The sequence below is a fragment of the Protobothrops mucrosquamatus genome, unplaced genomic scaffold (assembly GCF_001527695.2).
Source record: "Protobothrops mucrosquamatus isolate PMUCROS unplaced genomic scaffold, P.Mucros_1.0 scaffold812, whole genome shotgun sequence".
NCBI lineage: Eukaryota > Metazoa > Chordata > Lepidosauria > Squamata > Viperidae > Protobothrops > Protobothrops mucrosquamatus.
Genome location: NW_015387075.1, coordinates 1 through 26,311, shown reverse-complemented (window position 1 = coordinate 26,311; position 26,311 = coordinate 1). Strand labels below are relative to the sequence as shown.

General features: G+C 35.1%; 1 protein-coding gene across 2 annotated transcripts; it reads right to left on the bottom strand.

The window, feature by feature from the left end:
- Positions 1–266: 266 nt before the first annotated feature.
- Positions 267–26,301, bottom strand: PPP2R3A (protein phosphatase 2 regulatory subunit B''alpha). Of its 2 annotated transcripts, none has more exons than XM_015818883.1 (13): positions 24,183–26,301; positions 20,844–21,104; positions 18,949–19,052; positions 15,443–15,545; positions 14,951–15,025; positions 13,517–13,603; positions 13,001–13,157; positions 10,777–10,825; positions 10,164–10,253; positions 8,267–8,442; positions 6,968–7,086; positions 4,183–4,289; positions 267–2,759 (listed from the first exon to the last, which is right to left on the bottom strand). In XM_015818883.1, the coding sequence occupies exons 1-13, from the start codon at positions 26,115–26,117 to the stop codon at positions 2,663–2,665; spliced, it is 3,360 nt and encodes a 1,119-aa protein (XP_015674369.1). In that variant the 5' UTR covers positions 26,118–26,301; the 3' UTR covers positions 267–2,662. The 2 variants fall into 2 exon arrangements, with proteins under 2 accessions (XP_015674369.1, XP_015674370.1); XM_015818884.1 differs by lacking the exon at positions 24,183–26,301 and adding an exon at positions 22,636–23,486.
- Positions 26,302–26,311: the final 10 nt, after the last annotated feature.

Here is a 26,311-nt window from a genome sequence, read left to right as displayed (position 1 = left end):
TCTACATCAATAAGTTAGAGAGATACTAATGACTCTAACACATTGTTACTGTAGATATTTCACAGTTGTCTTGTGGCATTTAAACCGAATCCTGAAGCTCAACTCCAGTTCACACTTTTAGCCTGCAAATTAAACTGTAAAGGATAGGTTAGACTAGACTATATTGTTGCTACTACAGTCTCATCATCATCATCATCATCATCATCCTGACATCTTTCTATCCAGAATTCCCAAGATATGATATATATACAAAAATACACACATAGGAAAAATAAACTCTTTTAGTGTATTTTTTACAATGCACAATTATTTATATTGTGTTATCAGAAAAAAGTTAAGCACTTAGGAATTAAACATTATAATTTCTAACTTGTTCAATTTGCCAAAATATGCTCATATTTAATCATTTAAATTAAGACAGTACTTTAAAGATGAATGCAAAACATGTATTTCAAAGGAAATTGGGCTTAAGCTGTTCCAATGTGAGAAATGGACACAAATTTATCACAAATGCCTTCAGAACACAGAAAAATCCTTATACACATTGGCATTAAAATATGTTGTAAAAACATTTTCAAACAGTTATATTCTTATAGATTTTTAGTGGTGGTGAACCAGGTGCCTTTGAAAAACATTAAAAAAAACTAACCTGCAGGATTGAACAAAAGGTCTTTTCAGAAAAAGTTTTCTCATTTGCAATTCAAATATTTTATACTACTACTTAATGTGTGTTTGTTGTGGACTATCATATTTTCTGAACTGAATCATTTCATCATCAGGAATATTTGTTTATCCACAATATTAAACTACAATATTCTGTTTGTTGCGTGTAATGTCAGTGTATGCTGATTGATTGATTATACACCATAAAGTCATTGTCAACTCTTGGAGACCACATTGATTTTTTTCCATGATTTGTCCATAACCTGCTTCTTCAGGTCTTCCAATGATGCACCTATCACTACTGTAACTAAGTCCATCCAGTTTGCTGCTGGTATCTTATTTCTTTCCACTTTTCCCAGCATTTGCACCTTCTCTAAAGAGCTAAGTCTTTGTATGATGCATTTGAAGTAGAATAGTTTGAACCTACTCAGCTGTACCCCAAGTGAGAACTACGGGTTGAATTGTTTCATAATCCATTTGCTCTTTGTTTTCCTAGCTGTCCATGATATTCTAACAAGTCTTGTCCAACACAAAAAGTCAAAAGCAGCAATGCTCTTTTCTAGCCTGATTTCAAAGTACAATTTTCACTTCCAAAAAATGTCACAGAAATATCATTGCCTCCAGTATTCTGATCCTTGTAGGTATACACACATCCTGGCATCTGAGTATCTTTTCCAAGGCCTTCATAGCTACTAAGTGCTAGTCTGTAGCATATTCCTTGATTGCTTGTTTCTTTACTGTTGATGGTTCACGCTTTCTTACTGCTTCAAGTATCTTCATTGTCACTTCTAAGCAGATTGTATCTGTCGTCATTATGACATTGTTTTATCACAGAACCATAGAACAAAAGCACCTCTGAATGATAGTTCAATCTTCTACTCAGTTCTGGATTTGCTAAAACATTTTCAACAGGTCTTCATCTGAAGACCTTCACTGAAGGCGAACATATTACCTCATGAGGAAGTCCATTTTATACCACTAAGAACTATTTAAACAATTTATTGTAAATGCTTCCTTTATACAAATGGGAACTACCTTTTAGCTTTAAAAGGTTTTTTTTTTGACAAACAAGGTTCAAAAGAATGGGTAAGGAAATAAGATATTATCGGTATCTTCCTGGACCTATCTTGTAAATGTTATTTTTTACCTGATTTTTGTTTATTTTTGGAAGAGTGTTGTACTCATTTTGTCAACTGATTCTCATTTTCTACACTACAATTTAAAATGCTTTAATTTGGTAGGGCTTTATATCAGTTATAAATTTTGGGTCGTTCATTTTTTTGATTAAGTTTGGAAAATATATACTATTTTTTCTTTTATAGAGGGATTGTTGCATTTCTTAAGGAAGAATTTTTTTGGAAGAATTCTAATAAAATTACAGAATTATTCTGTTAAAAGAAAAAAATCTCATGAAGAACGACCATAAAACCAATGGGCCATCACTTTTCTATATTATATTTTAAAAGAAACATGAACTTGATACTAGATTTAAATACTCCTGAAAATCTCATATTATGATCACCATTCAGTATTCTATAATGCATATAAATATCTGCAGTGAGCTAGAAATAATTTAGAAACTGACAGGTACTTCTGATATATCAAAAAACTGAAAATTAGTATACAGTTATGTAAGACAAGAAAGAAGCTGAAGATAGCTTCTAAATAATAAAAAGAGGAGGAAGAATCCAAAATGGAAAAAAAATCCTCAAGAATTTATTGGTTGTTTTAAATTCTTTTTTATATATAAATATGAACCTTTTCACCTTTATCCAGTCTTTGTTGTTTCCTTACAGGTTCCATGAATGCACAAATTCTATGCATACCCCAATAGTTAGGAAAAATTATTACATTAGAGAAAGAAGTAATATATCTTGTATAATTATGTTTTTGTTTCAGACGTTGGTAGCTTGTCAAATAACATTATTATTTCTTCAAATATAAGAACTGAAGATTCTTGTATTTAATAATAGTAGTCTTTAGGGACAAATCTCCATTCTTATGCTGAAATATGCGAAATAACTAAATTATCTGACTTTTCTCCAATTTCAGGCATAGATAAGAATTCATCTGTTTCATAATCATCTTCAAAGGAACTACAAGAAATGAATAAAGAGATTAACACTAAAATGGTTTGATTATCAATTTCTAATTTTCAAATTACACTAATTTTAGAAAATATGAAGACAAATATAAAACATAGCCCTATGAAGCCTAAAGACAAGTAAGTCTGAATTACCAAATAGATACATAATAATAAATATAGTTGAGTGTAAGTAAAGGATTCATATGAAGATAGTTCAGGATACAGGCTATGATAATTTATCATAACATTCAAATATAAAAATTGCAAATGTTTTTGTAGCCATTTTTTTCAGTGCCCATTTTTCTGATTTTTTTTGAGCATGCATTTACATGCACATTTATATCTATAGTGACACAGTATATGTTTTGCAAAATGAGTAAAGACAATCCTTCCATTTCCCAAATAATTGCTTTGGAAGGAAGACATAGATTGTCTGTCTGTCTGTTTGTTTATCAAACCTTAACCACCCATCTCCCTCATAAATGTTGGGTTCAAACAGTACAGGAAGAAGCACACTACTTTTGAAGGTATGCAAGTATCATTCCTTATTGAGCAGAATTGGAGAAAGAGAATATGCAGGTTCCCAAAACACAGATTATTATTTGGTCTCTAGAATAAGTATGGCATAACACGTGTCTCTAATAGGAATGCTGGAGAAGAAAAGTACATTTGGTTGATACTGACAGGGTGTTTCCAAAAGGACTACACTACTCTGAAATACTGCCCATCTTCATTCAATCTTATCAAAATTAGTCTGCAAATAGCTAGATCAAGGCTGAATTTCCTCATGATGAGCCAGTTCCTTTTTCCAGGATGTTCCTTCAACTTTCCAGTATGGCATTAAATGCATGGCCTTCCATCCAGATACTAATCAGGTCAAACCATGCTTAGCATTTTGAAATCAGCCAAGGTAGGCAAACACTCATACAGTAATAGCTAGCATTGCAGAGTTAATTACAAACAGTACAGTCCGTTCTTCTAGTGTGGATAGAGGTCAGAGCTTCTAAATATCAGAAGTCTTTTGACCTCAGCCTGTCATTTAATATGTTTCTTTTTTAACTTCATCACGATTTTGTTCTAATATTTCCATTCTATTGCAAACATGAGGTGGAAATTATTTATTTTGGTTATAAAGTTGGTTAAAATTTCCCACTGTGGATTCAAAATAACTTCCAGGGACTGCTACTGACCCTGGAATGGTAAGAATTGCAAATGTTTTGCATGGCCTAAGGAATGGAGTTGTGAGGTTGGGCTTCTCTTTTCATCTTACTGCTGGAGAGACCTTTAATTAGCCATTCGATTTTGATTTTTAGTAACAAAATTTTCTGTTTTAACATGCTTTGTCATTCTAATTTCATTTCAAAACACTACTAATTTCAACAATTGAGTTTCAGCATTTCTTGGAACAGCAACTTTAAGATGATTTTGCTCACCCTTCTTGTAACTGTACACTGCCAGACTCTTCAGCTACAAGAATTTCATATTCCTCAGCAGCATATCTGTCCCAATCAGAGGGTTCTGGACTATCGTTTTCAACATCCTAAATACATGGATTAGAAAAAAATAGATAAAACCCAACAAATCTTTTATAGATTAGGACATGCATAATTGTAAATATCTGCAATAAATAGTGTAATACACTATTACTAAGCATTCAAAGAAGAATCATTGCATATTTTTGGTAATATCTGTAAATGAAATATCCTGCAAATATTATGGTAAGTTCCTAATCAGGTATACAAAATAATTAAAAATTAACAATCTTGCTTGCAGGTATCTTTCTTAATTCATTTTAGTTTGGTAGTCAATTTGTTCAGCGACCAAAGTTATGACGGTATTGAACAAGGGAGACCTATGATCTGTCCTCAGAGTTCCAGCAGTTGCAGCATCTCCAGAGTTAAGCGATAATGACCTGGGTGCTTAATGCCAGGGTCGTGATTACATGGCAGTGAGCTGCAGTCATAGGATCACTATTTCCAATGTTCCTTACTGGCTTCACACAAGGAGTTAATAGGGAAGCCATCAGGAAGTTGGAAGTCACAGTCATGAGAAGAGCTCACTTAACAATGACAATCAGGACTGATGTCACTAAGCGACACAATCACATAACATCACACTCTATGACCATCTTGCTTAGTGACAACAATTCTAGTCACAATGTAAGTTGAAGGCTACCTGCTAAAAAAAAATGCAAACTATTGAAATTATTTATATTTAAAATTATTAAGGAAAAGTACTTCAGATTCTTCATTATTATATTTAAAAAATTAGGAGTTGTTTCAAAATTTAATCTCTGACTTAAGGAAAAGGTGGCATAGTATTTCTGATCTTACTATCCTTTCAAACTGAAACAATTTTGAGAGTTTGCATAACACATTAAATCATTATATTAATATATGCACAAACCCACACAAACATACTGCCACCTTTTCACCAACATCATATGGCTCCTTAACCATATTAACTTGCCCAAAGCCAAGAGGTTATGGTTTCAGCTAACAGTAACTGAAATCCAGAAACATGATTTGAGCATTGGTTTAATATTAACAGATATTAACAGGAAATTGTATTGTTTGGTTCTTATTCTACTTTTCACAACAGAAAACTCCCAAAAAGGGGGGGAAATACAAGAACAAAACAAAACTAAACAAGACATTTAAAAAGTGCACAGAAAAAAGTGTACACATAAATGTGTTTTTTCTATGCATTTTTTCTTTTACTGTCTTGCTTAGAAGAGAGATCTAAATTTACTGTAATACATGTAATAAATAATTGATGTATATATGTATGCATGCATGGAATTGATATCCTGGCTTATATTTAGAGGTTCAAGGCATGATATATATACTATTTCATGACTATACTATACTATACTATACTATACTATACTATACTATACTATACTATACTATACTATACTATACTATACTATACTATACTATACTATACTATACACTATATATTACATATAGTACTCTCTCATCCTGTTTCTCTCTACAACCATCACATGATGTAATTTGGCTGGGATAGAATAATTAGCCCAATGTGGTAAGTTCGCAAGACCAAGGAAACAAGATTTACAGGTATTTCAATAAAATATCTTGTAATGCTTGTCTGGGGTAAATATAGACTCTTGAAAATTAAGATGAATTTCCCAGTCTCATTTACAATTATATATGTAGTTGAGGAGTATAATCAGTCAGATTTCTCCCCATTTGCACTGTTGCCACTTATGAAATAAGCTATCAATTGACTTAGTCAATGTGTTCTATGCACAATCTCTCATATCTAAAGTCATTCAGAATCTAAATGAGTGTGAGAGTTGAAGATGGAGCTAACAGTTTTTGGCCCAGATATGGAAGTTATGTAAATATATGACAGCTACTCAGTTTCAAAACCACCAAATACTTATCCATGCATTTATACTACTGTGGGTATTTGAACTCTCACTGATGGCCAGCACTGTATAGTTCCATTCTTCATTCTTGTTTGCAATAAAATTCTCATCTAGCTGAATTGTCTGCAAAGTTTAGCCTCGGATAAAAGCTGTGAAGCTTTGTGATTTACCTCCTAGTCCTAGTAAGGGGGCTGACCATGAGGCATGATTGAAAGGAATATGGATCAGACTCCACAAGCCATTTCACAAACAATCCAAAAGGCTGCAATTGGGGCAATCAATGTTAGCTTCACCCCAAAGATTACTTGGAGAAGACACATATTAATCGCTAAATTCAGTACCTCCTCTTCCCCCATCCTACCTCTCTTCCACCAGGGAATTTAAATGTTAAAATGAAATTTAATACCTGCCTTTTTGCAGTATGTATATCAGAGCAAAACACTGCCAAGAATTTTAAATAAAGAGCATGTTAGGGGCATCCATCTCACTTCAGTGAATTAAAACTACCCCAAATTGTCACTAATGTCAATGGGCTCAGCCTTTACCACTAATGAGATCAAGCAATCAGGTGTAATAATTTCAGCTTAGTATGAGGTACAGAAATGTATGCCGGGAGCTAACGTGATGGCTAATTTGCCCTGGGTCACAAGAGCATAATGCAATGTGCACTTGCCTTAATGCTCATCTGCAGACATTGTCATGGAATTTACACTACTGGCCATACCTCCTCAATTACATAAAACTGTTTTTGTTATTTTTCTCGATAATATTCTAGTTTTTCCTTTAAGTAATCATTACTTTGAAATAGAGCTGTTTTATACCTTTTGCACAGCAAAGGGATCCCGTTGTTCATTGTCCAGATACTTTTCGAGGTTAAAGAAAGTATTATAAAATACATGAGCCATTCTACATCTCTTCAAATCTCGTAGAGTAACTCTTCCTGAAAAAACAGCATATATTATTTAACTATTAAATCAACAGTTCTTAGTGGATTGGAATAAATGAGCTCCTAGTTCATGTATCCTATAACAATGACTATTTAAAGATTTGTCAAGGAGAGCAAGGAGTAACAGCGTATTTCAAAGCTGAATCACAAGTTTCTCAGTAGGCTTACTTCCAAAACAACTTGATTGATTTTGTCCATTCAGTTTGAATCAGTATGCACCAACCTGATCATGTGAACTTGTCACAAGCCTTTTCCATGAAATCATGTAAAATGTCATTTTGTGTAAATGCCAAGTAGGATGTTTGAGTTGTGTTTATAAACAAAGAAACATACTTGTAGTTTGAAACACAGCTAACGCTAGTAGAAAAACTTTAGATAGCGGCTTTAACATTATTATTATCCTTGAGATACAACCGTAATGACCCTGCCCATTATGACTGCATGTTGTGTCGGCCATTAAGTGAAGCTTCTCATTAATGACTCCCCCCATCCCTACTCTCCCCAATGAATTGTTTAAACAAACATGCAGGTTGTTAAGTGGATTATGTGGTGCCTCAGGGGTGGAGGAGGCCCTTGGAAGATCTAGCACAGAAACCTAAAGTAGGACATTGCTAATAGTTTTCCCAGGTAGACTGAACTGACCAGGCTGATTTCAAATAATATGATTACTTGCTAGCAGTGAGGACTAGATTAATTGCTACCGGTAAAAATGAATTCAGATAAGTTAACAAAAAGAATTCAGTGCATTTTGTCATATGCCTTTCAAAAATGCCCACGTGGAGATGTTTATTAAGATTGCTTTCAATGTGATGTGTGTTCCAATTAGCATTATGTCTCATTTGTGAGTAAATGGATGATCACTTCACATTATAGATGACATATTTGTAGGGAATTATTATCCCATTAAAAATAACATTCATAAATGCATCTATTAGACACTTAATCATCACACCTATTTGAAGAGGTAGTTACAAATGTCTGAATAACTTAACTAAATTCCATATTATGTATTATGGTAGATCAGGATAACTTTTGTGATTTTCAAACTGAAGGTGCAAAGATTAGGAAGCTAGTGTGAAAGCTACTCTGGGCATATTTCTGTAAAGACATACAATTCTTTAAAGCATCATAAATTTAATAAAAAAAGGGGAAAATATCATATAATAGCTCTTACCCTCATATTCTGGTTTTACTAAATCAAGCATTTGGCACAATAGGTCATGGAAGGGCAACGGCTCAATACCCATAGATTCCATCCTCTCACACTGTTCCTCATAAAAATACTCAAGTTCATACATTGATAGTGTGCCATCCCCATCTAAATCCATGCATCGGAACCAGTACTCAATACTACAAAACAAAGAGATGAATCAAGATGCATTTTATAGTATGGCAACAAGTAACAAGAGTTTTGGGGATGCCTTTTATGTACATAATACATAGCAAAGCTTTGCCTGGACTTTCCTATACGACAGGTTGCACCGAAAAGGCTACCTTGAAGTTCAGACAATGAGTTAAAATACATAATACCCTCAGTTGTTCAGTGGAAAATTCTGTATTATTTTCCCATCCTAAATCTGACTTTCAGAGAGTTTTTGGATGGAATGATATTTTTAGCAGCTTTATAAAAGTTTTATGTGACAGAAACAACACACAAAGGATGAGAATACATTACTTGGAAGAAGGCTTTAGTAATAAAGATAATTTTTACAATATAAAGGTACATTCTCTCCTATTTAAGGCTCCTCTCATGTTAAATTTTGTGGCTCGTAGTCAGTGAAGCTGGAGTGGCATGGAAGGTAGGTGCCATATATAGGTGCCATATATGATTTATGTGCCATCAAGTTGTTGTCTCTTGGTGACCACATAAATATTGTCCACAACATACTGTATGAGTTAACTTTAAAAAAAACCTAATGACATCCATTTTAAAACATTTTTGATAGATTCAATAAACTCAAAATGTATTATGGTAAATTAAATTCATTTTTAAGTAATGAGAAATATATTTTATGTTTCCTAATACTTGGACCCATTAATTCAATATGTTATGAAGCATTGTGTAGAGGAAAGCAAAGATACTCTTGAAGAAGGAATGTAGGAAAGAAAAATAAAGAGACAATGTAATCATGAGAAAGAAAAGAAACTCAAAGTAACCCCACCTTGGATCTGTTTGGTACAAGAAGGAGCAGAGGGAAACCCTAGCATGCTTTCAAGAATTGATTATTATCCCTGCATCAATGAAGTAGGTGTTTCCTGAGCAGGCTTATCTCTAAGGCATTGATGGCGAACCTTTTACAGACTGAGTGCCCAAACTGCAACCCAAAACCCACTTATGCATCGTCGAGTGCCGGGTGGGTGTGGCCCATTGGCTGGATGTGGCCAATAGGGTGGCCGTGCCCAATTGGGTGGACGTGGCTGAGATGGTAACGGCAGACTGGGTGGGACTAAAAAGTTCAATCAATCAATTCCAACTTTGCAAAATCTTTTTTTTTCCCGCGAGAAGTTGAAATTGATTGATTTATTGAACCTTTTTTTTTTGCACACGGCGGCAGAGGCCTAAAGCGAAAAGGTTTTTTAAAACCCAGCTGAAGGCCTAGGACTGGGGTGACGGTGCATGTGCCCACAGAGAGGGCTCTGAGGGCCACCTCTGGCACCCGTGCCATAGGTTCGCCACCACTGCTCTAAGGGCTGACATACTGACAGTCATAGAATCAAAGAATATAAAGGTTGGGGAATACTATCTTTAGGCTCATCTAGTCCAATTGCTACAGTATCCCAAGAGATGGACTTCTAGCCTCTTGTGGAGAATCTTCAGGGAAGGAAATGCCATCACTTCTCAAAGAAATCTATCTATGTCAAGCCAAAGCAACTTATAATTTAAACCTATTATTTCTTGTCCTCTCTTCTTGAACAATGTTGATGTTATATCCATTGCATTCTATGTTTCTTTTACCTTTTGGACCAGTTCAAGAGTAAACCCACACAAGGTACAATAAAGTAATTAAGAAATTAGACACTTACGGATAACAGTCATCATGTACTGTTTATATTTTAGATATTTATTTTACCTTGTGAGGCATCTTTTGTCTTCTTCTGAGATCAGAAACCACACAAAATCTGCATAGCTCATCTGGTTTTCTTTCTGTTCTTGACTTCCTCTAAAATATATAAAAATACGTAATTAATTTGTTAATTAAAAAATAACCAGAGGCAAATTTTTAAAAATTGCAGAAAATCTGAAGGAGATAAAAGACAAAATTTCTATCCCTAAACATGTATTAAGGTTATCCATTACCTAATTCCTGGAAAATCAATGTTTTATTAACCTGAAGACGACTATAGTCCAGACAGATTTGGAATCTTATCCTAATATTACTAACATGGCAACTTTGAAATCAGGATTCTGGGTTGGTTTTTAGTGCAATAAATGTGAGGACTGCCTTTGGAGAATCTTCTTCTCATGAGGCATCAATGCCTTTTCACAACCAGGAATGTGAATAGGGAATCATTGAAACCTATTAGGGAACAGTAGGTGGTGAACGCCTCTCAAAGAGGAGAGAAAACTATGGCAGAGTATCTATTTGTAACCATGATTCCTTTCATAACATTAAGCAATTTAAGACAAAATTCAAAATTCAATTTTTTGAAATGTTACCATCTTATTTTTATGTTACTACTTACCTAAGAACAGCTCCAGTGAATATTCGTTCTATAATTCTGCTTGACAAAGCTGTAGATTAAAAAAACAAACAAAAGTGTGAGGGGTAGTTTGTAGGCTGATCAGGAGACAGTTATGTAAAAAGTTAACTACCTAAAGCTCATATTTTATTGATAAAAAGACCTGACTCCTTGCTAGATCACAAAAAAGCCATTGGAAAGGAATTACAAAAGTATCATCCAAAGGTCTTAGAAAACAAATAGATTCCTATGAAAAATAGTTCAGTTGCTGAAATTCTTGTAACCTTACTCATTCAGTTCAATAAATCTTGTTTAGAAGGCTCTGCTTGAGAAACACATTACTGTTTGAATTAACTAGAGCAGGGGTCCCCAATCTATGGGCCGTGGTCCACTTCCCAGCCACGATCTCTTGGCCAGTGTGCCGCGGAAATGGCTGGCTGGTGCGCACACATGTGCGTGCGCACTCCCCTGCACTCACGCTAGTGCCTGCGGCCCCATTTGCATATGCGTGTGGTCACAAATGGGGCTGCTAGCACCGATGGGTGTGCACAGCCCATTTGCACATGTGTGAACGGAACTGCTAGCGCTGGGCAAGTGTGCGTAGCCCATTTGCGCATGCGTAAACAAGGCCACTAGCGCCAGGTGGGTTGCGCGGCCCATTTGCTCGAACGGGGCTGCTAGTGCCAGATGGGTGTGCATGGCCTGTTTGCGCATGCACAAATGGGGCTGCTAGTGCCACACCAGCACACGTGGTGCTGTTTGCGTGCACGCGTACCAATTTAGAAGCTACTCTCCTTCCCTCCGGGCTGTGAGCCCAGAAAGGTTGGAGACCTTTGAACTAGACCTGGACAAATAGTCAGGAATGTTTATCTTATTCCTAAAAATAAAATATATGAAGACTAGTACATGCCACAACATCCAACTATATACAAAATTCAACATGAGCATTATCATTACGCATTTTCCTAGATATTGGTAGTCCTCAACCTACATCAACATGGAGCCTGCCCATTATGGTTGCAAGTGGTGACAACCATTAAGTGAGATAGTCTAGCTAGCTTAACGACTTATTCTACCTGATGCCACTATTAAATGAATGCACAGGTCATTAAGTAAGCATGGGTACCTCAGAAGTGAGGGAGGCCTGCCACCCAGCTGGGTCCATAAAGCAGGCAGACAAGCAGCAAAAGTTTTGCATAGCCAAAACCAGCTCAATGGTGGTGGGAGGAATAGACTCGCTGTCAAATAACTGCAAACCTCTCCTGCCTCTTACTAGCCTTTGGGAAAGCCAGGAGAGGTTTGCAATCTCCTGATGTCCAGCTGATTGAGGCAGAAAGTTAGGAAAGCAGCTGCCATTTCTGCAAGGAATTGTTTTGAGCGCTGAAAATAATGGCTTTTTCCAGGAGGCACAGGGAGCAGGTCCAAGTGCTATAGGATATCATCATAGCGGGATGGGGGGGAGAGATGCAGGGAGGCACTGCAGTGTCTCTGTGAGGGCGAATGACCCAGGGGGCGCTGCAGCCACTGTAAGCTTGAAACAGAGTTGTCATAACTTTGAACAGCCATTAAATGACTTGTTATAGCTTGAGAACTAGCTGTATACTACATATATTGATGTCTTTACTACACATCAATTTATTATGATTATTTTAAGTTTGAATTCCTTTTAGTCATTTTTTCCATCTTTTAACACAAGAATTCCTTTTTAATATGTAGAAGAGGCATTAGGGTAAATCCATATAGTATGGTATAAATTTGAGATGTTCACTCAAATATTAAAATTATGAACAGCTGCATGCTTCCATCAAGTGTAGGATAAAAACAAAATTTCCAGGTAAAAATTACCATTATTACAGGATTTGAGGACAATGAAGAAGTTTGGATTTAGTTTGTTTATGATTGTTTTCATTTTAACTCATCTTCTTTGCAATGTTATGGCAAACACATAATTTTGTTTAACAATTTGCTTTGAGCTATCCTTTATATACATCAGCAATGACAATCCATATACCAATAACGACAAGGACTATTTTCCTATAAGCCAGTTCTGAATGGCAGTTAATGATTGAAAAAATAGGAAGCTATATAGGAAAAGTCTTTAGTAAAGAATGAAGGAAGTTAGTTAAGTTTGGTAATCAATTCCTGCAAGGATTGTGTGTCTAAATGTGTGCTTGGACAAAAGCATAGTACCTTTACAATATGTTCTTTTGCGTTTGAATTTCCTTACCTTGATCATTGTATCTAGCCAAATCATTCTGATTGATATAGAGATCATGATCAGTGTCCAATTCCCAGAATTTACAGTAAATAACATAGAAGTGCTCATAGGAAAAATAATCAGTGATTTGATTAATGTCTTCCTCTTCTTCTAAGAGGGCTAGAGTCTGAAAAGATGAGAATGGATTAATTCTACATAAAAAGATGCTAAAAAAGTACCAGGAATCTGGTATATTTAATAAAAGTCTAGATTTTTATTTGATTGTGCCAGTACTAGATAGAAGAATTCTTGTATCTAGTATGTCCAGCAAGATAGCATACCTCTAGAATTCTTCTATCTAGTAGTGTCTAGCTAGATAGCATACCTCTAGTATTTCCCTCATATTTAAAGTATGCCCATCTTCCCAGAATGCACAGTACTTTTATTGCTAATTCAACTGAATTGCAAAATACACTGAATAAATTGTGGGAATAAAAAATATTTTAAGACACATATTGTTCATATGGAGGCAGAAAATTAACATACTTGCAGAAAGTTGCTTTTCCTCATCTCTATTAATGATATTTTTCCAGACCATGATCTATTCACTATGTAAAATATTCTTTGAATAACCTGGGAAAAGATTAAATATACACCTCAAAATCACTGACAAATTAAAGATGAAATGCATCATCATGATAGTTGTACAGATCTCTTTTTCAGGTTTGTTTAATCAGAAAAAAACAGGAGCCTCATAAAGTTGGAAAGGGCCATCAAGTCATAGAATCATAGAGCTGAAAGGGACCTTGGAGATCTTGTAGTCCAACCCATTGTCCAAGGCAGGAGTCCTTATACCATCCCAGACAAATGGTTGTTCAATCTTTTCTTGAAAACTTCCAGCAATGGAGCACCCACAAAGCTGGCAGGCAAGCTCTTCCATTGATTCATAATTTCCACTGTCAGGAAATTCTTCCTTATTTCCAGATTGGATCTCCCTCTAATGAGCTTCCACTCATTGCTTCCTGTCCTGCCCTCAGGTGCTATAGAGAATAAATCTCTTTCCCCCCCCCCCCCAATCTTCCCTATGACAGTCCTGTCCAATGACTTGATCAATTTAGGAATCCAAATTAATATATCTATAACAGATGGCTGTCTAGCCTTTGTCTGAATGCACTCTGTGAAGGGAAATCCACAACCTTTCTGAGTTATTGATTATATATCAAACCATTCATCAGAATTCATACTACTATGAAGTCCTGTGAGAATAAAACTTTCAAATCCCAGACCTGATCCAATCACAGTGCCATAGACAGTCCATCGGTTATATACATTTAGTAATATCAGAGCCTTAAAGGTAAAACTGGCAATTTGAGCAATGTTTGAACATGGGCCAAAATTTAAAGATTCAGAAAAACATATTCCCAATATGCTATTTTAATTAGTAACATAACAGCTGCACTTTTTCTTTCTAAATAGTTTTCAAAGAGAATCCCATATTACAATTTCTCAGCCATGGCAACTTTAAGATATGTGGACTTCAACTCCCAGAATTCCCTAGCCACCATAGGTTGCTAGCCTTTGGGGAATTCTGGGAATTGAAGTCCACATATCTTAAAGTTGCCAAGTTTGAGAAACACTGCCATATTAATTGCATTCAGTTGCACTAAATTCCTTTCATTAGCAGAATTGGAAAGGAAAACGTGTTAAACCATTTCTATAATATTAAAAATCCCTATATGGATATGCAGCCACAAAGAACCATTTTATGAATTGATTATAGTTGTAAAGAACTGAGCAAAGTTTGTAGAAAAAGCAAACCAAATATGAAAGCTAAGGAAAAATTAAATAGCTGAAACAAATCATTGCCAAATAGCCAACCTGAATTTGTCTTACTTCTGACACTGGTCATGCTTCAATCTCACTAGAAATAATGAAACTTTGCAGAGAGAAATGCTAACATTATACATGTAGCCAACAAACCGTAGTAATGTAGCGGGAATGAAATTCCGGGGCATCCTTTAGAAATGTCAGTCCTGGGTGAGTTTCAACTATATCCTGAAATACACCAGAATTATTAAATACTGAAAAATGCCATAACCTTTTAAACTAGCACAGTACCTAAAAGGAAGCTGGGGAAAGGTAAAATAAAAAATTACCACAATGTAAGCTATGCTAACATGCTCTAATTATGTAGAAACAAAAAAAGAAGAGATGTTGGACTTTCCCTACTCTTTTTGCCACACCACTGAATCATANATAAAACCTTGGCATTGGAAGGGGCCTATCAAACACAATTCTCTGCTCAATGCAAGAATCCCAATGTGCAGAGTCAGTAACAAATGGATACTATATCCTGCTTTCAGTTGAATTCATCTGGTGAGGGGGAGCTATCTCAGTAACTGGTTCTACTATCAAACTGTTTTTATTATTAGGAGGTTCTAGGCTTGAATTTAAAGGATTGGTCAAACATACCTGCAGTACTGGGATGAAATCTTCCTGTTCCAGATAATTACAGTTAGGTTTTGCTAAAAGGCAAATGAATTTTGATGCATCATCATGACAGTTGTTTAGAATCCTACAAAGAAGAAGCAAGACTGTAAGAATATTCCGATCAATCTGAGTTTCCAAAGAAGGGAAACATTCTATGATTTCAGCTTAATTCAGTATTACCCAATCTTGGCACTTTTCAAATAGGGACATATTTGGGGAATTCTAGAACCCAAAGTCTATGAAACCAGAAGTCTCTCAAGCTGAGGAAGGCTGCTATAACCTTTTAATCAATACCTATAATATAGAGCCAAAGCTACATGTTACATTTGCCTTTAAGTGCAAGGTTATTGTTGTTGTTTCATATATAGCAATAATAAGAAAAATTACATAAATAACTAAACTAGGCCACAATAAAGTATAAATCTAGCTATATCTATATATTTCTATGTATGCACATCTGTCAGCCCCACTATGTAGATCAAACCAAGAAATCAACACAAAGTTGAAACTACTCTTATTAATATTGGCTATAAAAACAGAATCTTGCAAGTCTGACTATACTTTACCCCATCCTTCCTCCCAAATATGATTATGAATTAAGAAATCTTCTACCTGAGTCTTTTGAACATACCTTCTTCTTATTTTTCCCCTGTTGCAGATCTGGCCTATGTCCGTCAAGGTAATCTTCCTAACTCCCTACAAAATGTGAATATATATAGTACAGGTGGTCTTCGTTCATTTAATGGATTTTCAAAATTACAGTGACACTGAAAAAAGTGACTTATGACCATTTTTCACACTTAGGAACATTGCAATATCCCCATAGTCACTTGATCAAAATTCAGACACTTGGCAACTGGTTCATATTTTTGACTGTTGCAGTGGGTCATGTGATGACCTTTGGGGCCTTCTGACAAGAAAAGTCAATGGGGAAGCCAGATTCATTTAACAACCGTGTTATTAACTTAACAACTGTGGTGATTCACTTAACAACTATGGCAAGAAAGATCATAAAATGGGGCAAAGTTCATTTAACAACTTAGCAACAGAAATTTTGGGCTCAATTGTGATCGTAAGTTGACAAGTGCCTGCATGTAGTCTACCTTCTTTCCTTTCTTTTTTGATTCAATGAAAGTTAAAAAAAAAGTCATGTAGAAATTTTCTGCTCTGGAAGGATAAATCATCTACCAATAACTTGTACATCATAATTGTAACTGTGAATGGTTGCTGTCCAAGGCAATTGCTAAATGAGGACCACCTTTAAACAGTTATGATTTCTGATATGTAAAAATCTGATTCACTTAAAAAAGTTAAATTAGCTTTCTTTGCCCTACATGCCCTAGATCAGGGGGATGAAACTGCCGGCTTGTGGGCCGGTTGCATCATGCGGAGGCCGCACCCACCCCAGCTCCGGCAATGCGAAAAAAGTTGTGATACATCGTGACACGTCACATGATGCGGCGAGTTTGACACCCGTGTCCTAGATGGATTAAGTAATCTCTCCAGGGAACAAAAAACAGAGCCTGCTATGTTCGTTAGATCAGTCCTTTCCCCCCCTCTAATTCCATGCTGCTTTATCTGAACTGGGAGAAAGCTGGGATGTTCTTTTGCTGCACACAGCTCTGCAGATGTTGCAAACATTTTGTTTTCCCACTAGTGGGAACTTTCATCTCACTATTTCAGAACCATCTCTCATTTACTAATATTACAGCTTCCTCTCATAACAACCAGGCAGAAAACAGATGTCATAATGTGAACCCAGAACAGGTATGGAGGATGATGTAGGCAATTTTATTTATTTGTATCCTACCCTTATTATATTTACAAATAACACAAGGCAGCAAACATATACAACACACTTTCCTCCTCTTTTCCTCACAGAAACAACCCTGAATTGGGCTGAGACTGTGTGACTGGTCCAAAATCACCCAGCTGGCTTTCATGGCTAAGGTGGGACTTGAACTCACAGCCTTCCACTTTCTAGGCTGTTACCTTAACCACTAGACCAAACTTCTTCCCTCTAATTTGTGAAGTGGGAATAAAGAAATTTTTTTCCTCTGAAACATACAAAAATTTGCAGCGAAGTCCTCACTGAATTATATTTTCTTCTACAGAGATTTAGCATTATGAAATCAATGGATGTAAAAGAGGGATATCTGATGGCCTTAACCACTTTCGAGTTGCCCTTAAAGAAGACAGTGCTGGAAAACCCTGCTGTTTTCCCATGCTGAGAAAACAATGAGATTAGAAACCCCATGGGAAGTAGTTGTTGAAAGCACAGTAATGTAGGTGGTGGCAGAAGGGAATGTAGGTCTGGGAGAGGGAATGGCTGGATTGGAGAAGGTTGTTGAGAGAGTTGGGGAAAACAGTGCTGAAATGCAGAATCCTAGCAGGAGGATTGAAGAAGAAAGGCTGAAGGTCCCAGTAGGGAAAGTGGAAGAATCTCAGCATAAAGGCTGGAGTAAATGAGGGGAGGTTTTAGAAACCTTATCAGGATAGGTTAGGGAATCCTCTTAAACAGAAGCCAGATAAAACAGACAAGGAAGTACGAGGGCAATTTGGAAATAAACCTCCGTTTGATTATCAATGACAGACACTCGCAGATACAGAACTTTTATTATACAGACTAGAAAACTACAACATTACATTACTTTTTGACACAATCACCATTCAAATCGAGGCACTTGTCGTAACATCTTACAAGGTTTGAAATCTACTAAGGAATTTCAAACTACTACTTAGTTGCTCGGCGCCAAATCTGGGTTATGGGGGTGTGTGATCAAAAACATCCCAACGGAACTGCTTCAAAGGTTCTTGGGTGCATCTAGTGGTGTGCGGGCGAACATTATCGTGAACCACATCGGAAGTCAGCATGCCCCGACGCTTGTTATGGATGGCTCGTCTAAGTTTTCGTAACGTTTCACAGTAGACTGGTGAATGGTCGATCCACGCTCCATGAACTTCACTAGCAGTACTCCTTTGCATCTTCACATTTGGTGGGATTTTCTATGGCACCACTTCCGGTGCGGTGTTGGTTCATGATAATGCTCGCTAGACGCATCCAAGAACTTATGAAGCAGTTTCATTGGGAAACTGTTTCATCAAAACATCATCCCCCCCCCATAGCCCAGATTTGGTGTCGAGCGACTACTAATAAGGAATTTCAAACCTTGTAAGACGTTATGACAAGTGCCTCAATTTGAAGGGCCATTATGTCAAAAAGTAATGTAATGTTGTAGTTTTCTAACGTTTATAATAAAAGTTCTGTCACTGATAACCAAACAGAGGTTTATTTCCGAATTGCCCTCGTAGAAAGCAAGCATTTCATACACTCATAAATATATACAGAAAAGGAGCATTCTAAATGCATATAAATATCATGGCAACTAGCAGTAGTACTCTGGACATGCCTTCAAAATTATAAATACCTAGCGCACAAATAAGTTGGAGATCCCTGTTTTAAGAGAATATTTTTACACTGTGCTCACTTTCTCCACAGGGCCACAAATGAATGTACAGATACAAATCCTGTCTGCTCTCCTCCAGATGCATTGAACATGGGAGCTTTCCAGTATAAGGGACAGCCGCATATCTGTAAAAAGCACAAAACAAAATATTGTTGTTAATATCCAGGAAAAGACATTATTTTTCTCAAGCCATTTTATTAGAATATGTTGGAAAATAAAACCCAGGCAAATTATAAGCAGTGCATTATATAGTTGAGTTGAATCTCACAGACTTATTTCTTAAATTATAGTTTTATTATTTGAATTATTTAAACAATAGTTCTTGCTGTGCAAATCTTTCATACATGAAACAATTTTGAAGCTTTAATCTCATTAATCAGATTAATAGATTGCTTTAAATGTATTTTATTTGCATTTTTAAATGGATTAATGACCACAAATGATTTAAGATAACCTTGTCATTTACCTGTATACACAATGGCACACATTAAAATGAAATTCTGATGCCCCGCTCTCAAAACAAGGAATGCCACCCAACGAACAATGTCACCATCTCAAGAATAACAATAACATAATAAAGCAGCAGCACCAAATATTAAGTTATAGAAAAATGACACCAAAACTTGTATTAATCACAGTCCATTTTGAATACATAGCAGAAAAAAGACTCTTGAGAGTTAACAAGGTTGATCTATATGGAACAAAGCTGTTTACAAACGTACTCTAATATTTACAGCACTTGTGTAGCATTGATATGACAAACTAAACAGAAATACTCAAATCTCCAGCATATTTTTAATTTCTAATTACTATTGCTCTATTAAGCTGCATATACTGTATTTGGGTGTTTATTCTTCCTTATATTTCTCCTTCATTAGAACTATCTTTTTCATCACTATTCGCAGATGCAATAATTTAAAACTGGTTGCCATGAATGTGCCTAGGGAAAATATCATTCAACAATAACAATAAGGAACTTTGTTGCTAATTTTCATTCCTATTGATTTGTATTTGCAGTTGATCAGGTGCAAATAAGAACATCTGGCTTCTTTTCTGCTCAATAAGAAATATAGCAGTGATTTTGGATACATCAGAATTTAATATCACAAAAGACAGATCAGACATATTTTAAGAGGTCTAATTTATATTTACCAACATCTCTGGATAGAGTCAATTGATCTAATTGACATGAGGATATACTATTAGTAGTATTAGTATTAAATTTATAAAATTGCACTACACTATTATTGCAATCAGAATGAGACTGAACACCAAACCCTCCCCTGCTCCTAAAAAAATAGTATTATTTTTCCCTGAAGATATGTTTCTCTTTTTTTTCACTGTTCTTTTTTTTAATTGCGCCTTTTGCTTTTTCTGTTCTTTCTTTTTTGCTTTTTCTGTTCTAATTTAATTTGTATTAGTTCTTATTGCTTTTAAAACTTTTTATGAAAATTCTATTAAAAATTCATTTAGAAATCTTTACGTATGATGAAGATGATAAATCTAGAGATCCTGTTATCCTTTTGTTTCTTGTCCACCAGAACTTATAGATTCTTTTACTCTGCCTACCACCCAAAAGTACTTTCTGGCCTCATCTAGAGGATACTGCATTCCTGATCATTCTCCAGTTCTAACCTAAAGCTATGATGTTCAGATTTTTATTAGTCTAAAATCAACAAAGGATCTACTTGTGTTTGCTCAATGACTAACACTTCTTGTTCTGATGTGAGTGAGTTTATGTCATTATTGGATACCAGAATTTGTATTCATTCAAGGCTTCATGTCATAAACACAAAATTAAAATATGCTTCATCCCAAAACTTCCTTATACTTTAATAAATTATTATTTTTATCTATATTATAAAAGAAACTCCAGCTTTGAATAATCTGTAAATTCAGGAGATAATCATGCTTACTTTTATAATTTTCCCCATTTCATTATAGGGAACTTTCTTATCTTCAAACTCTGAAAAGGCTGCTTCAACTTTGATAATAATTTCGTCATGATTACTGCAGATATTCGGAAGTCCATAAGGAAAATAGAAAGTTGGAATGTTTATGGACAAGGGAGCATCAACAGTTTCTTTATTTGTAGACAATAGAGACTGTGGAGTGATTGTTGAATTTGAAGGAGTTAGAGATGGTGTCACTGGTTTTTTCTCTTGCTTATTTTGGACCTAAATGTTAATAAACAAAATTACTATTTTTATACAATGTGAACAAGGAATGTACAAAAATAGTATTTCCAATGAACAAAACAATGTTATGATAAAAAAAAGCCAAGCTGTGTGTATACAGAACAGTCATCTCTCAGAAAAGTACAATATTAAAACATTTTGAAATTCTAGGTATAAATAGACAATTCACCCTATATGATTAAATAATTCAGCTCTATATACTATATCTTGTAAATGCTGCATTTATTGTACTATTACTGTACATTTTTAAAAAGTTCTTAAGCATCTAATCAAAGCTCTCCAGGACAGAAGACAAGCTTTTAAGTTCCAAAATATAACTAAAAAATAGCCACTGGATATCACCAAGAAATTCATAAATGTATTTTGCTATCAGGAGCACTTCTTCCTCTTTACAGCTCCCTGCTACTTATGTCTTCATGGTGTATTTTGTCCATACCCTTGTTTTCTTTACTTTTCCACGTAAGGGGTAGTGCAAGGGGCTAGTTTTCGTTGACATTTATTTTGAAGCATTTTTATACTTTTTATACTATTAAATCGTTTTTTTCACTGAATATTAGTTGGGAACAACTTCAATCTCCTTAGCCACTTTACATTTAATAGTCAGCATTTGTTCCCCCATACATTTGAAATGTAGTACAAAATGTATATGTTACTATTAATGTATGAAATAAGGCATTTTATAGAAATGTACAGTACCGAGTGCCAGAAATGGGATGTCAAAGTATGAAACGCTTAATATTTCACACATTTCTTAGGAATTCTGTGCAATGGCAAAAGGTAAACCGGCAAAGTATGAAAGACTCTCGCTAAAATGCAATTCTAGCCTTCCTTGTTGCAACAAATAGGTCAATGCTGTTTTTTTCTCTTACATTTTTCAGTAAGAAAGTCCTTTATTTTGCATTTGTTTCTTTCATTTTCATATATGTCTTTTCAATAAAGGGTTAGTGTTAAGGTCCTAAGGTCCTAACCCTAACTCTAATCCTTTTCATGACTCTTTTCATACTTCGCCTAAATAATTCTTATCATTCTGCATAATGTCTAGTATTATATATCATACCTAGGAAAAGTATACAGCATATTAAAATAATCATACTTTGCCTAAAAATGTCACACATTTAATAAGATTTCTTAGACATTCTATACAATGCCAGCTTGTCACACATTGCTGGTAACATATACAATAAATAGAAATTTTCAGGACCATTTCTTTTTTCTTTTTAAAGGAAACAGAAGTCAATTTGTTACCATGTTCTACTATGGTAATAATATTTATTTATTTTAACATTTTCACCTTCAAGAAGAAAATACCAAAAGAAAAAAAAATACCTGTTTCCTTTTATTTACCAACAAGATATTTATATACTAAGCTTGGAAGATCTATTTTTAAACCAATAGGTATTCGGTGCAAATAACCTTCTGAAAATAGAGAAGCCTAAGCGAAGAAACCATTCTAACCACTGATCTAAAACAGAGATACAAAATAAGAAGAAAAAATAAAGCACATTCAAACCTGGGCTTGCTGGAATGACTTCAACCTCTTCTTGAACCGGGATGGAAGAACAAAATCACAGCCTTTTGCAAGGAAAGCTAACTCTCCTCGTAAATCAGGGTCCCTTCGCAGAGATCTATCTTTGATCATCATTTTTGTTACTTCCTCAGAAAATTGTTCTTCCCAGCAAAGATGTAAAGTCCTTCTGAGGTATCACTTCAACTAGTTTCTTGATTTTTTTGTGTGAAAGGGGGTTGGGGTTCAAGAAGTTCTAGGTGAAACATACCTTGTCTTTTTATTCTCAGAAAGAATTGTCTATATCTCATCCCAAGGCCATTTATTTGACATTCGAAGAATCCCTGAGCACAAAGATCTCTAGATGCTTTTTACCAATTATTTATCAAGAAGTATAATCTACACCAGAATCTGTCCCTGCTGGCTACATGACAGTTAGACAATCTGTCCTTGGCTGGTAACAGAGCAGAGGTATTGTGGGAAGGGAGGCATCCACCACACTACTAGCAGTGGTGCTAAAGTTAGACTTATTGCAGAGATAGCTAAATATATCACCTTCCAAGATACATATTTTATGATGTTCCATGGTGAAATTTTAGGTGCAAATTTAAATATCAATCTCAAATGAAATCAAAGCCATAATCTACAGAAGCCACAATAAAAGCACAGACTTTTCTGATTAGACTATCATATAAAAAGACTGAAGTCTCTTTTAGTTTTTATGTTTCATGTGATTAAAAAAATACAGCTTCCTTCTGTCTAAGAGACATTATATGGTAATTATCAGGCTGTTAAATATTTTCCTTACATGTTTGTCAATAAGACAACAACACTTTAAAGTAGACCTCTTTCCTAAGATCAGCGCTTTTAAAAATATGCTTTTTAAATTAGATCAAAAATGGAGCTACCAAAATCGGTACAGTACTTGAAATCCAGAGAATGTGTTTAATTTCATGTAGGAACAAAAAAGACCTGATTATGCAAATTGTCATCCTTGATATCCTAAATATAAATGAAATCTTGATTTACCAAACCTATTGGAGGGAGAGTTAGACATATTTGGGCCTTTGAGGGAAAAGTATTAAAACCGATTTCAATTCTCATAAAAAACAGGTACTTTGGAACAATTTCATTTAAAAATGGCAGCAACCCCTTCTTTTTTTGAAACTCGGATTGAAAATGGGATAATTAATAATTATTTAAACCAACGATTATGTAAAAATGGAAGTGAAATGAATATAAGCACGTTTATTCTTAAAGTGTCATACAAATCACTAACAGATTTACCTGTGCTTTTATTTTATTTTTAAATTTATTTAAGTTTATTGGCCTCCCAACTCCAGTGAATTCTGGATGGTTTTCACACATGACAAGCTATGTCTATTTTTGTATTGTGCACTAGAAAGTTTGGACTTGTGGCAGATTTCCAATCTACTATAAAGAGGGACAAGTTCAATGACATGTAAATAATTTTCTGTTACAGTATTTCCATAGAACATTGTTTTTGTATGAATGGGTTCAAGCGTTAATGAAAAAAAATCCTGCAATCTTACCTTGATAATCTCTGGCATCTGTTGAATTAATGGTGAGATAGTTTTTTTCTTCACTGAATCTATGTAGCTCTGCTTGTCAACTGTAACGGAAGGCGTGGCTAAAGTCTCCTGAAGAATATGCATCACTTCTTTCTCCTTTGATAGGCTTCCTTTGCCCAATTGGAATTCTACTAGTTCTTGGGCAAAGTCTTCAATACTCTCCAAAATACGCAATAAAAGAGTTTTGTCATCTTCATCCATTTTATGACCATTGATTTCTACAAGTTTTGATAAGGAAGAAGGCATGCTTTTGTCTTCAGGAAAACAATCTTTGCCTTTGTTTTCAGTGGTTAAACCACTGCTTTTCAAACAGCTAGGGTCATTCTGCTCAACATTAGTTTCTCTCAGTGTAATTTCCATTTTCTGAGAAAAATTCTCCAAATCCAACAAAAGTTTGTCTATCTCTTCTTGATTGTTTTTTCTAGGCTCTTCTTTAGGGATCTGAACATTATAGTTAAAGGTTTGATCAATGGAATCTGCTAAAATGGAGAGCTCACCCTTTGATAGAGGCTGCGCAATAGTAGGTGAAGTTTTAGTAAGTTCCAAAGGATTTACCCATTCGGCTCGCTCCTGGTTGCTCTCTGAATTTCCCCATATTGTTTTACTCTGAACACTTGACGCACTTCCCCTTACTTTTTTTTCATCTGATTCTTCTACAATATAGAGAGATTCTGTGGGGAAAACGCAATCTGATGGATTTAGAAATTGTAACTGAGATAGTACATGAGAATCATTTCTAGAATCTATATTGTTCTGCAATGCATTTGAGGAAATATCTACACTGGGGACTTGAATAAGGTTGGTTGAGGAATTTGTATCATTATTTTCCTGAATTCTTTTTAAGTTAGAGGTAAATGGCTGCTTTGCCACAGATGATGCAGAAGTTACAACATCTTCATATCTTGGTGGTTGCTCATTGCCAAATATTGGGGAGAAATGAGACTGCTCCAAAGCAGACAAACTACTAATCAGTTCTACGACGTCACCCGGGTGTCTAAATTCAAAAGGCAACTGTTTAAGGTAGGAAGAAAATCTTGTCATTAAATTCATATAGATTATTTCAGAATTGGCCAATGACTCACTATTATTTCCGCTACTGACATTACCTGAATATTTCTTCTTAATGCATTGCTTTATTATATCTGTACACTTCTTCAAGTCCTCTGAGCATTTTAGCAAGATATCTAAGCACATCTTAATATCTCCACTGGAAGAACCATCCAGTTTGTGCTTTTCCAAAATTTGTGTTATAAAACTGCCATCAGAAAAAGTTTCTATAGGCAAAGGAAATATAGAACTCTCACTTCCCTTAACTGGGGTGCTGTTGACCTGCCATTTTTCTTCATGGGAACAATTATTTAGAATGCCATTAGGAGGGAACAAAGTTTCATCACTGCTGAAATGTCCACTAATCAAGTCAAAATCTAGTGATCTTCTACTGAATGGGTCTGACTTAACTTTTCTTCCTTTTCTATAGTTCGCTTGATTTGAAGAATTTCTTAGTTTTTCAAATGAGAATTCTTTTATTTTTCCACTAGCAAGATTTATGGCTTCTTCAGTGATATCTTTCAGATTTCCACTGCTTTGAACAGAAGATCCTTTTTTGAGTTTTGGATTACTAGGAAGGAGTTGATGATAATCTTCATCCCCGGACAAAGCAATGGAATTTTCAGGCATCGAAAATCTGTGGGTCAAATCTGAATTTCTAAAATTAGGTGTAGAAACTTTAATTAGTTTTGCACAAACACTGTGGTGGGCCACTATGCACATAACTCCTTGTTTGAATACTTGACATGTCCCTGTGCAATAATGCACAACATTATGAAGCTGATTATCTATTATAACACTGCTGTAACAATTCACTGTTGTTATTACTCTTTTATAGTTTGCTGCCATGATATGAATTTCAATTTGTTGCACTCTGAGAGCAATCACTTTACCCCCCTTTAAATCTCATATTCATACATCTATAAGCACTGACGTAGTTTTGTTAAAAATGTACTAAAATCAATACATTGTCAAGATTGCAGACAATAATCTATAAAAAATTAAAATGTCCAGCATAATGTATAATTGTCTTTTAGATAATA

Bases quoted from the DNA above. Each gene is read 5' to 3' on its own strand.
- PPP2R3A (XM_015818883.1), bottom strand. From the start codon at position 26,117: ATGGCAGCAAACTATAAAAGAGTAATAACAACAGTGAATTGTTACAGC. The intron at 15,026-15,442 runs GTATGTTTGACC...GGTGTATTTCAG, and splicing joins ATTTCATCCCAGTACTGCAG to GATATAGTTGAAACTCACCC. The intron at 2,760-4,182 runs GTGAGCAAAATC...CATTTCTTGTAG, and splicing joins AGTGTACAGTTACAAGAAGG to TTCCTTTGAAGATGATTATG.